Below are 12,019 nucleotides of genomic sequence, written 5' to 3'. Positions count from 1 at the left end.
TTGAATACTTTATTCTATTTGTACTAATATCATGATCAATTAAAAAATCGTTTCAATATTATTTTTTATCAACAAATATGAGTTGTTATCATATTAATTTTTGTTAATGAAAGAGATTTTAACCCCGGCCCCTCCTACTCTTCTCTTTTTCAAACATGAAATCAATCTTATAACTCCCATCACGTCAATGTCTTATGTTGTATTCTTACTCTCTATGAGAATGATATGCAATTACTTGGAAAAAAAGAAAGTAAGAAGAGAATGATATGCAACTTAATACAAACAAGTTCTCCTAATAAACTTTCTCATGACATAATTAACATCAACAACCTTCACGACACCATACAAGTTCAGTGATATTTACAGGGGAAAAGCTCCAGACTTTATGAATTTAAACACCAGACGAAGAAACAAGTCCAGGACTTCATTCTACAACTCCAAAGCGCTTTTACAGCGTCATCATATAGCCAACTCTCTATAAAATCAGTTCCTACCTAAGAATTTGTATTTATCAATGCCCACGATCTTTTTTTTTCTGAAAAAAAAAAGAAAAGAAAAACCTCAATTCAAACTATGTATGATCTAGAGTTTCTACATATAACTTAAATGGTCTGCACATGTGGTGTGCAAAAATGATATCACATCTACAATAATCTGTTTCGGTATCAAATCACTTAAATTCTCTCTCCTTTTGGATGGAATAAGATAAGATGCCACAATCTGGTAAAAGTGTAATAATCAGTAGCTGAATCAAAACTAATCAAGAATTTATTGACCAATCATAATTCTGGTAAGAGATGTGAACTGGTCCACTATCTCCCATGAGATGTGTCACAAGACCGGCTTTATTTGGATCCAAGTAATTAATTATCCACAACAATATTTCTTTCTCTTGTCCAAAATCCCCACTGAACCTGCCAAGGTGAAAAAAAGAATCATATGAAGAGAGCTAAAAACTTAATTCAAGTCTGAATCAATACTCCAGAAATGTTCGAACTGCTTAATTACCACTTGAAAATCCGAGTTAGATAAACCGTTCTCTTCTCCAGGTCCACTTCAATTCCATGGTTCTCAAAGAACTCTCTTGCAGCACCTCTTAATTCATCTACAACTCTATGTGGTGTGAAGAACCTAACGTTTGGGCTAGACTTTGTACCATTACAAAGTCCAAAGTGTAATAGCGGATTCAACTTGATAAGAGCAACCTGCAATTTGTCAGGATCAAGTTAATCTATCTTGGTAATCATAGTGAATCTTAGTATATAAATGGTAAGCAGTAATTGTTAACATGGGAGATAACAATTTAAGGTTAGGATAAAACAATTAATGAAAAACTAGGACAGAAAAGTTAAGACTTCAATTCTGTGAAGAAGAAAAAAAATTGAAAAATAAAACATGTTTTTAAAATTCCATGATAAGCATAATACATAACACTGAACCGGTTTTAATCTTATATAGGGTCTGAGGGCTAACACCATGTATGTTATATATGTCTCAAAAACTGAAAACAGAAAGTTATTTACCTCTAACCGCTTGTCTCCTGTGCTAAAGGGCTTTACTAAGGAATATGGTGACCTCCGATTGCATCTGAGGATACCATTTTTAATCATATTAAGAGAATAAGGGTGCCCTCCAACCAGATACTGGAAATCACTGAAGAAGGATCTCCTATCAATTGCACCTTCTGGACACCCTACGCTAATAACAGCATGGATGACCATAGCATTATATAAATTTAAGAAGAATGCAAGCTTCTCGTTTTCTGATAATTCCAAGAGATTCACTCGCTGCAGATCCTGAGTCAAATTTACGTACCTGCAGTTAGAAGAAAAATTAGTAAGATAATAACTCTAGACAATAATCAGATGTTAATTATAAATGGAGAAAAAAACTGGAAAACTAGAGATGGAGCCACCGTAAAACTGTGAACAGTAGGCATTGCAGATTTCACAGTTGACTCAATCACAAAATTATAATCGATTAATAGGTGAACATATTTGAAAAGCATTTGCATTCACATTATGCAACAAAAGAAACAATAAAAAACTAAGAACATTACATTAGTGCTACCATACCTACGAAATTCTTCGCTTCTGCTAATGGCCTCATAATCAACATGTTGCCTATCATCAGAGGCATAAGACTCAAGAATGGCAGACATAATCTTGGTAAGCCTCACGAATATTGAATCTGCAGGCTTTGGTTCACTATCATTTGTGGTATCATGAAAATTAAAGCATCTGGGGATAAAGGGTTCATGCTCGAGGAAACGGTATAAGTGATTTCCCTCCTCGAAGTCATTTTCCCTGCAGAAGAAAGTTACCAATGCCGGTAAGACAATAACCAAAAGACTGCGATTCACATTGAAATATTAGGCTTAAAAGCTCTTTTCTTACCCGAAAACATGATGGATGAAGTGCTTCTTGGATAATTGTTTCCCGATCTCAACGGCCTATATGTTAGTTTGGAATACAAACACTTTAGTTTCAGGGTGTTGAAGAAAAACCACAAACAGCAGGGATAAAAATGGGAAGACTTTGTAGTGTAATAGAGAATACAATGAAAATACAAGGATTTTAGGTGGTTTCATATATACTTCTTAAGAGTGTTAGCCTTAACAATACACTTTCTAATGCACTCCTTCCAGCTTACTCTCTATTCTCTACTATTGGTCAAATTTTATAAAAAAAAAAAAACAAAACTATAAAATCACAAGTAAAACACTAAAACTGATTGAATGAGAAGTGGGAACCACAAATTTCATGATTTCCATTAAATTTGAACAAATATAAAAGAGTGTTCAAGAGAATGTGTTATTAATATTTTTTTATGTTATCATAGTTAAAGTTTACATGCTTTATAGTATAGACAAATTTGAAAAACTTTTTTCAACAGGGTATCATAAGAGATTATCACTCTACAATCCTAATTAGTTCTTGAGCTACTAGGAATAATAACATTTTTTGTTCATAAGAGAATGTCTCATGTCTCTAAGACTCATATATCTCTGCTTAGGTACATGGCCTCTTTTATTTTAGGTGCCTCTTTTCTTTGCAAGTACCTTTATTTATCGTGGTGGTGAATTAGTTCTAAATTACTTTTATAAATAAAAATCAACTACTTTTTCCATTTCTAAAAGTCACTTAATTTAAAAATTATCACCACACACATACCAACAATCACCACTCTTCCCATTTAATTTATTATAAAAAAAACTCAAAATATTAGATTTTCTAATATTTTTAATATATTTTATTTAAAATTTACAATTAACCTTCCTAAGACGGCAGATCATCACTGAAACATAAGTTCTACTATTTGAAAGTGGGACATAAAATATCATATTCAGAGAGTAAAATTCATACACTAATTAACAATTATGGCGTGCCAATCCTCAACCACCAAATATTAACGGCAGCCATAATGTCTCTCATTTGTGGTTGAATTTTGCTAAATGTTGCGCACGTAGTTTGCCTTTCGACTAGGATAAATCACGATATGATACTCTATTTTCCCCACTACCACCTTGTGTTATCATTAGTTTAAATGCACCACTCCCAAATTGAATTAAAAGCCATTGAATTAAAAGCCGTTGAATTTTTTTAATTTATAGTGGAAAAAGTCCATGAGATTTTAGCTATTGACGAAACCCAAGTGGCTGGTTACCAAAATGCCGTGCCGAACGAGCCAAGCATGACTTTGTAAGAAACTCATAATTAATTTTTTGTTTTATTTACAAATGAAGCGGGTTAATATTTTATTTTATGATAAAACATCCCGTGGCATACCGCAAAGTAGCTGCGGAAAAAATAATTTTTTTAAGAAAAAAATTTGAAGATAGGATTGAAAATTTTTGGCTCATGCTCATAGCTTCGATTCTTGACTCATGTACATGTTAAAAAAATATGAGTCCTTTAAATGAATTTCATTACTTCAAGTGAAGAGTCCCTGAGCAAGGAATACCCAATCCACTAAAGAAAAAAAAAAGTCAAAATATGAAAATGTGAGTTTGACTGTTCCATTGGATGTGAGTGGCACATGGCAGCCAACAAAATTTCCCATTTGAGCCTGGGACCCCTGTTGTGTAACTAGGTTGACTTTACAAATTGTAGAAGCTCATGGAATGGGAAACTTAATGAATAATATTATATACTATCATATTACCAAATTTAATGGAAATATTTAAATGTAACCACCTTCAAATTTAAGAGGAAAAAAAAAAGGATGTCATTATAAAATGAATAATATTAAAGATACATTTTTTTTACTAATTAACAGTATAACTTTTTTAAATCAAAACCAATGAAATATATTTTCAAACATTCTATTTATACCATCTTATTAGGCTACTTTTAAACAAACCCCTTCCCAGCTTCCCTTTTCCTCCCCTCTCCCCTTTAGCATAAAAAACAAAAAATTGTTGTAGAGCCGTTTTGAACCTACTTATCTCGATAAAATATTATACATTTATACTTAGGCCTCATCATTTTGGAAACCAAATCATAACCCTCCAAGACACGAGCATTGTTATGATCGTATGCCCCATGTGTGTCATTATTACAGCTTATGTTTCTTTGCCATATCCAAAAGCTTCTGCCCATAAAACAATCAAAAGCCTCATTCTTTGCCATATCTCACTTCCTTATCTCCCCATAGCCCACTCATTACAAATTTCAACTATTATACGCTCTTTTTGATAGTCTACTTTCTCAATGTCCCACTTTTTTCAGTTTTTTTACAAATTTAATCTCATTATTTTAATTATATAATTTTAATTGACATTAATTTAACATCTAATATCAAAAAAACTAATATGATGATATAATAAAATATTACGTTAACAGGAAAAAATTGACATCATTGTATAGTGTGCATAGAATTTTATGTCAATATTTCTATCAAATATTATATACTAACTTAACGTATGAATTAAAATATTAAGAGTTAAATTTTTTAAAATTGAGAAAATAACATAATAGAGCAATTAAGTCATTATCTAAAACTAACGAACCTTTTAACAATGGCGGGACACTAGAAACCTTCTTTTTTAAGACACGTTTTATTATTATTTAAAATTTATTGAAAATTACAAATATAAACTTATAAATAAGAAATGGACTCTACTAATTTTTATAATAAATTCGAATCAATTATAAAAAAATTGCATTCAAAAGAATTGTATAAAAAATGGACTCTACTAATTTTTATGATAAATTCGAATCAATTTATTGGAATAAAATTCACTATTCTCTCCTAAATAAACGGTGATATTACTATAATTTAACAGTGCAATTAAGTATAACACTGGCATTTTTCTTTAACAGTGATATTATCGTGGCCGTTAAAATTAAAATTAATCAGATACTCATACGATGACAATACTATCAATAAAAAAATGAAAATAACAATAAAAATACGTAGGCATACGGTGGGTATACGAAGGAAGCGTACGTACCTCGTTACGCGCGCAGTGGAAGTTCTGAAGCAGCGCCTCCACCAACTCGTTCCCTTGGAAGCAGTTCTTCACCATCTTCATCCTCCTCAACCGATCCTGAATCGGCAATCTCAGCCTCAAAACCCTAACCACCCCAACCATCTCGTCAGCGCGCTCTTCCTCCACATAATCAAACCCATACACCGGCGGCGCCGGCGAATCGCCGCCGGCGACCTTCCCGGCGACGATCTCCGCCACTCTCCGGTCGAACTCTCCGCTGTTCCGCAGCGAGTTCAGCGCCACCAAACCTCCGATCAGCTTCTCGTTGAAGAAAATTTGCGGCACGGAACCGCTCCCGGTTCGCTCACGAAGCTCGCGTTCTCTCTCGCCGAAAACGTCGACGTTTATCTCGACGTATCTTATTCCTTTCTCTTTGAAGAATCTTCTCACCGCGGTGCAGTCTCTGCAATTAGATTTCGAGAAGAAGCTGATGCGTCCTTTAAACGAGGTTTCCTTTTCCTCTTCCGGCTTCGGCGTCACCGTGACCTTGACGCCGGAAAGGCTGAACTCCGTGACTTCGAGATTCTCTTCCTCGTCGTCGTTGGTTTTTTCTTCCATGGATTGGCGGAGAGAGGAGACGCGCTTCACGATCGCGGCGGAGAGGTGGCTGCTGCGCTGGCGGAGGAAGCTTCCGACGGAGAAGTTCGAGTCGTTCGACGAAACGGCATCGTTTTCGTTGGATTTGAAACTCTGCGGTGGCACGGGCATGGGGAGAAGGGAATGAGGGTGGACTACTAGAGTTACATGCCTGTCACTCTCGGCGTCGTCACCGCCATAATGGGAAGTGATTTCAATTTGGTTGTTGGAGGTGTTAGCGTGGATTTCGGGTGAAGCAATATTATTAGGATTACTATGTTGTTGTGTTTGTGTGTGTGTTGGATTCTGAATTTGAATTTCCGTGCCGTTCTCTTCGGAACCCATTATGGAGAAAGAATCTTAGGAGGAAAAAAGAAAAGAGAAGGGGTTTTTATGGAGTGGAGGATTTGGAAATGATAATGGATTCAAAATTCAATGAGTGCCTTAAGAATATAAATTAAGGAATTAGTATATAACAATAGAAATAAAAAAAAATATTAATTTTAGATTTTAGAGCCATAAAAAAAAACAACCTTTTACAAAGACTAAAGTCAAATTTACTCATTTTACATGTATAAATAATATTTAACCCAACATATGTTTTTATTGGATGAATTAAATGGTGATATTAAAACTGAAATTTTAGAAATTAAATATTATTTAATTATGTAAAGGGTCGTAATTAAAGAACTATAGATATTATTCTGCCGAACTATAAAAAAAATATATTTAACCGAAAATATTTTATAAAAAATACTTAACTCAATATATGTTTTTATTGAATGTACGAAGAGGGTCGTAATTCGTAAAGATATTATTCTAACATGCGCACACACAAAAAATATAGATATTATTGTAATGGTAAGTTGGACGGCTGCAAAATCACCTGTTATATTTTGTTATATGAAAAAACAAAGATTTTTTAATAAATTTACTTTTGTAATGTTATTTAAGCACACAAAATAATTTTAAAAAGTTAATTTGATGAATGTCACTGTTAATCGAAATAAATGGTTACTCATTTTCAAACAAAACCGTGTGAAATAAAAAGAAGGAAAATTAAGTATGTATTTGACGTCAGTCTCAGCAAGTGTATGGAGTCCCTTCATTCCAAAATTCCAACACGCAAGTGTAGATGAGATGTGCAGAGAAAGAGTCTCCTCAGGAGAGAGACCGATGAAGCACAACGGAAGCAGCTATTGGTGCCGGCAGCGACCAATGGAGAAGATATTTTATTGACCAAGATGCCCTTTTGTATGTTTCATGCCACATTGTATTATAAAATGGGAAATCATTTGTAGATACTTGTTCCTCTAGCTAGATTGGGACTAAGAGATTCAACATCTAATGTAAAAGCATTTAAGTGGGAAAGTATAATATCTCTAGTATTTAGTGTTAGATTATATACCTACAATCACATTCAATTAGATTGTGATATTTTAGAAATGATTACCATTATTCAATTTGAGATCGTAGTGTGTATCTTAGACAATTACACCAATAACATTGACCTGACTTTGAGATAAGGTCAAAGTGTTTTTGATTCTTGCTACCTTGATGAGATTGGTCGACATGTGGACAATGACTTGATCAAGTGGGAAAGTATAATATGTCTGATATCTAGGTCAAGTGGGAAAGTATAATATGTTTGGTATCTAACTAGATTGGGAGTAAGAGATTGAACATCTAATCTAAAAGCATTTAAGTGGGAAAGTATAATATGTCTGGTATCTAGGTCAAGTGTTAGATTATACACCTACAATCGCATTCAATTAGATTGTGATATTTTAGGAATGATTTTCTGTAATCGATATAACCGTTATTCAATTTGAGATTGTAGTGTGTATCTTAGGCAATTATACCAATAACATTGACGTGACTTTGGGATAAGACCAAAGTGTTTTTTATTCTTGCTACCTTGATGAGGTTGGTTGACATGTGGATAATGACTCGGTCAACGACCTAACATTCATGATTAAGCCACAACTTTGCCAGCATATGATTGAAAAGTTACACAACCCCTCAATTTCAAGTATGATAGTGTATAGAGGCTAAAAGAAGACAAAAAAATCATGTTAGTCAATATATGACTTTGAGGGATACACAACCCCTTGGCCTCAAGTGTGATAGAGTGTAAAGGCTAAAAGAACATCATAACTCAATCAACATATAATTGGATACACAATCTCTTAGTCTTAAGCGCGATAATGCATAGAGGCTAAAAGAAGACCATAATTTGATCGGTATATGATAAAAAGAAATTTCAATACTTAAGCTCTAATTGATACATAGATTAATATAATATGATTGAAAAATAAGAAGAAATAATAAATAATATTATCAAGTATTTGGATCAATTTATATAATTATTATTTCGGTTTAATAAGTAATTTTTTTCATACAGTAATAGTTTTGACTTAGTTTGAAATCTGAAAATATCATTTAATTTCTATGATATTCAAATAAAATATTTGATATATATAAGATTGTTTATGTAAGGAATAAAACTCATAAATTTTAATAAATTTCAACGAAATATACACGAGTGTGTTAAAAAAATGTGTTGCTGGCATATATATTGTTTATATATAATTACTCTTGTAAAATATAACATGCCAAAAGGGTGCATTAGAAAAAAAAAAATTAGGGTATGCTTGTGCTTCTTGTAAAAAGGAAAGTTGCCTCCTAAATTATATATTGGTTGACTAGGTTTGTAAAATTGTGTAGCGTTGACAAGATCAAGAGTCAAATTGTCTCTCCAACAAGTGGAATCAGCATTGTGTTTCTATCTTTATCCACTGTTTGACTCGGACACAATCAAAGATGAACAACACAATACAAGGTTTGGCAATTGCAGAACCAAACCGTCTTAACCTCCCCCAACTAACTAATAAACTACACTAAAAATTATGCATGTATATAAAGAACATTAATTTTATGAGACTTGAGCTGAACCTCAAGATTCACGACTTTTGGTGTTAACTTCGCCACATTTGGCATATTCGCCAATGGGATTCATTTGGTTTTATTTATTTATCCCTTTGTGTGATTGAAAAGTGATGTTGTCATCTTTTGGTGCAAAGATTAATTTGAGCCATGCATTTCACCAAGTCCACGCTTTCCACGAGTTGTACTCCACATAATAATATCCCATGTAGAAATTATATGAAAAAAAATAGAATATAGTTTTTTATTTGCCTAAACCAACCAAAAAAATTGTTGAAAAAATTGTTTTTTTAACACAAATTTGAAACAATAAAAAGTTGCCTCTTTAATTTAGTTTTAAGGTTCATTAAATATGATACGAACTTAATAAATTTTGTAATATTTAATAAATTTCAACCAATAATTTTTTTTCCAAATAAATGTATCTTCTTTACATTTCTCACTGTTTAAAGAGATTTATCCATTCTCACTGTGAGTGCTTAGTTTTGTTTTTGAGCCGTCCTTGTGAGCGCATGTTGCTAAACTTTTAGGATGTTTGTTTAAAGTTATAAAATTATTTTTTTGGAAATTATATTTCTAGAAATGTTATGCTGGAAACATTATTTTCAAGAACATGTTTGGTTGTCATTATAATTAGGAATTTTAGAAAAAAATAAAACTTATTTAATTAAAAATTAAAAGTAAAATAATAAACGTGAAGAAAAAAAAGGGAATGAATAGTTATTGTAGAGAATAATTTTTATTCTCAAGGAAATACAAGATACACACAATTTAGCATGAGAATGAGAAGTAATAAAACCATAAATATTTCATATTATTGGAAATCAAATATTTCTGAGAATATTTTTATCAAAACTTATAACAAAGAATGTGATATTTTTAAGTCCATAATGTGGGCGCCCTTAAAACCTATGTTTTTAAGAACATAACATAGGCCGTGCGCTGTTTGTTCTTCATTTCATTACCCCATTTCAGTTAGGCTTTTGCGTCCTGCACCATTTTTGCTAATTACACCCACAACATTTTAACATTCCCAAATTACCCTTCTGTATTATAACTTGGTCTCTCACTTTCGGAAAATCCCCAAAATTTTAAAATATTTGTATTATCTGGTGTATGACAGGTCTACACCTGTGATAGTTTATGCTTGTTACGAAAATTAGTTAGCATGGTAGCATATAAGCTTAATTCCTAGTTTTTAACTCTCATCTCTCAATAGTATCAAACAGAAAACTTAATTCTAATTAAGTAAACAGTTCTTTAAATGATCATTATTATATCTCTGAAATGTTTGAGTTCACAGCTGTCTCTTAATTATGCTTTATTGGAACTGACATTGTCAAATACCTTTCACTAATGTTACAATTACTGTTGTTCTTATATAACCTTATGCATCATTAAGGTATTGATAAGAAGAGCTCAAGTTCCTGATGAGCTTACAGGTGGTTACAAAGTCAATGCTGATCAAGAATATTGTGATTTCTGTATACAATATACATGGTTCTTCTGAGGTATTACTTAATGTTTTCAAATGAGAAAAAAGAGAGGCTTTCTTTTGTGGGTCAAAATGTCAAATGCACTTCTCTCTATAGCCAAATCTGCTCTTATTTATAATATATATAATCAACAGATTTTTTTATTGATTTCATTTTATCTATCTTGTATATTGATTATTTTTTTTTTACTAAAACATACTGAATTATCTTTTTCTCTCTCTCTCTCTCCTATTGGAGATTATAAATGATTAGTAGGTTTCCGATAAAGTTAAGGAAAATTTTAAAAAAGAATTATAATTAAACAAATTTAATGCTAATAACTCAATAAATTAATTTTCTTAATAAACCTAAACTAATCAATCATGTTATATATTTAGAGATGGAGGGAGTAATTTGTAATGAAATTAATAAAGTAAGGAAAAATTTGAAAAAAACATTATAGTTATAGATAAATTTAATACATAATTAAATTAACTAAATTTTTAATAAGCCTAAATTAATGAATTATGTCTTATATTTAGGGACAAGAGAGTAATTTGGAATGAAATTTTAAATCACAGTAATTAGGCTTGTCTAGCAGTCAGCAGAGAAGATCCCTTATTTTATAAGCTGCCTAAAAATTTAATTTACAATGCCTATTGTGTGATAAACCTCTTAAATAAATGTCTCCCTACTCTTCTGCTTTTGTTCACCTTGAAGTAGCTGAATAGTGCCATACTGCCATGGTCTACCATTTCCATCTGTTTTGTTACAGTAACCACATCTTAAGGCTATTTGCAATCAGGGTCATGAAACCTGTGAAGACAACATAGAGCCTTTAATTTTTTTTTAATTAATTTAAAATGGTTAGAACCTGTTCTATTCCTTTTCAAAAAGAAGCTTTCATTTCAAAATGGGAATAATCAGACTATTCTAAAATGTAACTTTAGATTTCGGAATTGACATTCAGGAAGCTTAAAAAGGCAAAGGAGGCAACATTGAAAGTGCAGAAAGCAATTGTCTGAACTTTTCAACCTATTATTTTTATTTATAACTTATATATGTAAAAAAATTAATTATTAGATAAAAATTAATTATCACAAAATTTATTATGTAAATTTCCATTTGCATTAAATATACATTAGAAATTTTAGTATTATATATAATAATATTAATTATTTTATAACATAATTGGCCTATTAATTCAGTTTGTTAGAGCGTTGGACTAATAATACGAAAGTCACTGCTTGGACCATTAATTAATCCGTATGAGATACAGATTGTCTATTTGTATTAAGCTTATGAAAGAACAAAATTGATATTTCGTATGTTATGTTGGGTGTACTAGTAAAATTGCTGGGTGCCCCTAGCCCTTCTCAAAGATAAAGTGGGCTTTAAGGATATAATAAGACCAAACTCGTGAAAATTTTCAGCTGGTGGTGAGATTGATTTAAAAATACAAGTATATGTTCTTTTTATCGTATGTGCACGCTGTATGCTATATGCTAAGTGATGTCTGGTACAAAAC

General features: G+C 31.9%; 1 protein-coding gene across 2 annotated transcripts; it reads right to left on the bottom strand.

Annotated features, from left to right (window-relative positions):
* Positions 1-251: 251 nt before the first annotated feature.
* On the bottom strand, positions 252-6,504 carry LOC114405822. 2 transcript variants are annotated; one of them, XM_028368326.1, is made up of 7 exons: positions 5,456-6,504; positions 2,397-2,452; positions 2,076-2,306; positions 1,524-1,815; positions 1,009-1,205; positions 777-914; positions 252-535 (listed from the first exon to the last, which is right to left on the bottom strand). In XM_028368326.1, coding segments are annotated over exons 1-7 (1,875 nt in total). In that variant the 5' UTR covers positions 6,416-6,504; the 3' UTR covers positions 252-534. The 2 variants fall into 2 exon arrangements, with proteins under 2 accessions (XP_028224127.1, XP_028224126.1); XM_028368325.1 differs by having other exon boundaries at positions 268-914.
* Between the last annotated feature and the right edge of the window lie 5,515 nt (positions 6,505-12,019).

The sequence above is a fragment of the Glycine soja genome, chromosome 3 (assembly GCF_004193775.1).
Source record: "Glycine soja cultivar W05 chromosome 3, ASM419377v2, whole genome shotgun sequence".
In the NCBI taxonomy this organism is placed as follows: domain Eukaryota; kingdom Viridiplantae; phylum Streptophyta; class Magnoliopsida; order Fabales; family Fabaceae; genus Glycine; species Glycine soja.
Note: the sequence above shows the minus strand (reverse complement) of the source record. Positions and strands in the feature narration are given on the sequence as shown.

What these genes read in the sequence shown, in the direction of transcription:
- LOC114405822 (XM_028368325.1), bottom strand. Translation starts at nt 6,415, where the DNA reads ATGGGTTCCGAAGAGAACGGCACGGAAATTCAAATTCAGAATCCAACA. An exon ending in AGAAGCGAAGAATTTCGTAG is followed by an intron (nt 1,816 to 2,075) that starts GTATGGTAGCAC and finishes TTCTAACTGCAG; the next exon opens with GTACGTAAATTTGACTCAGG. An exon ending in CTAACTCGGATTTTCAAGTG is followed by an intron (nt 915 to 1,008) that starts GTAATTAAGCAG and finishes TCACCTTGGCAG; the next exon opens with GTTCAGTGGGGATTTTGGAC.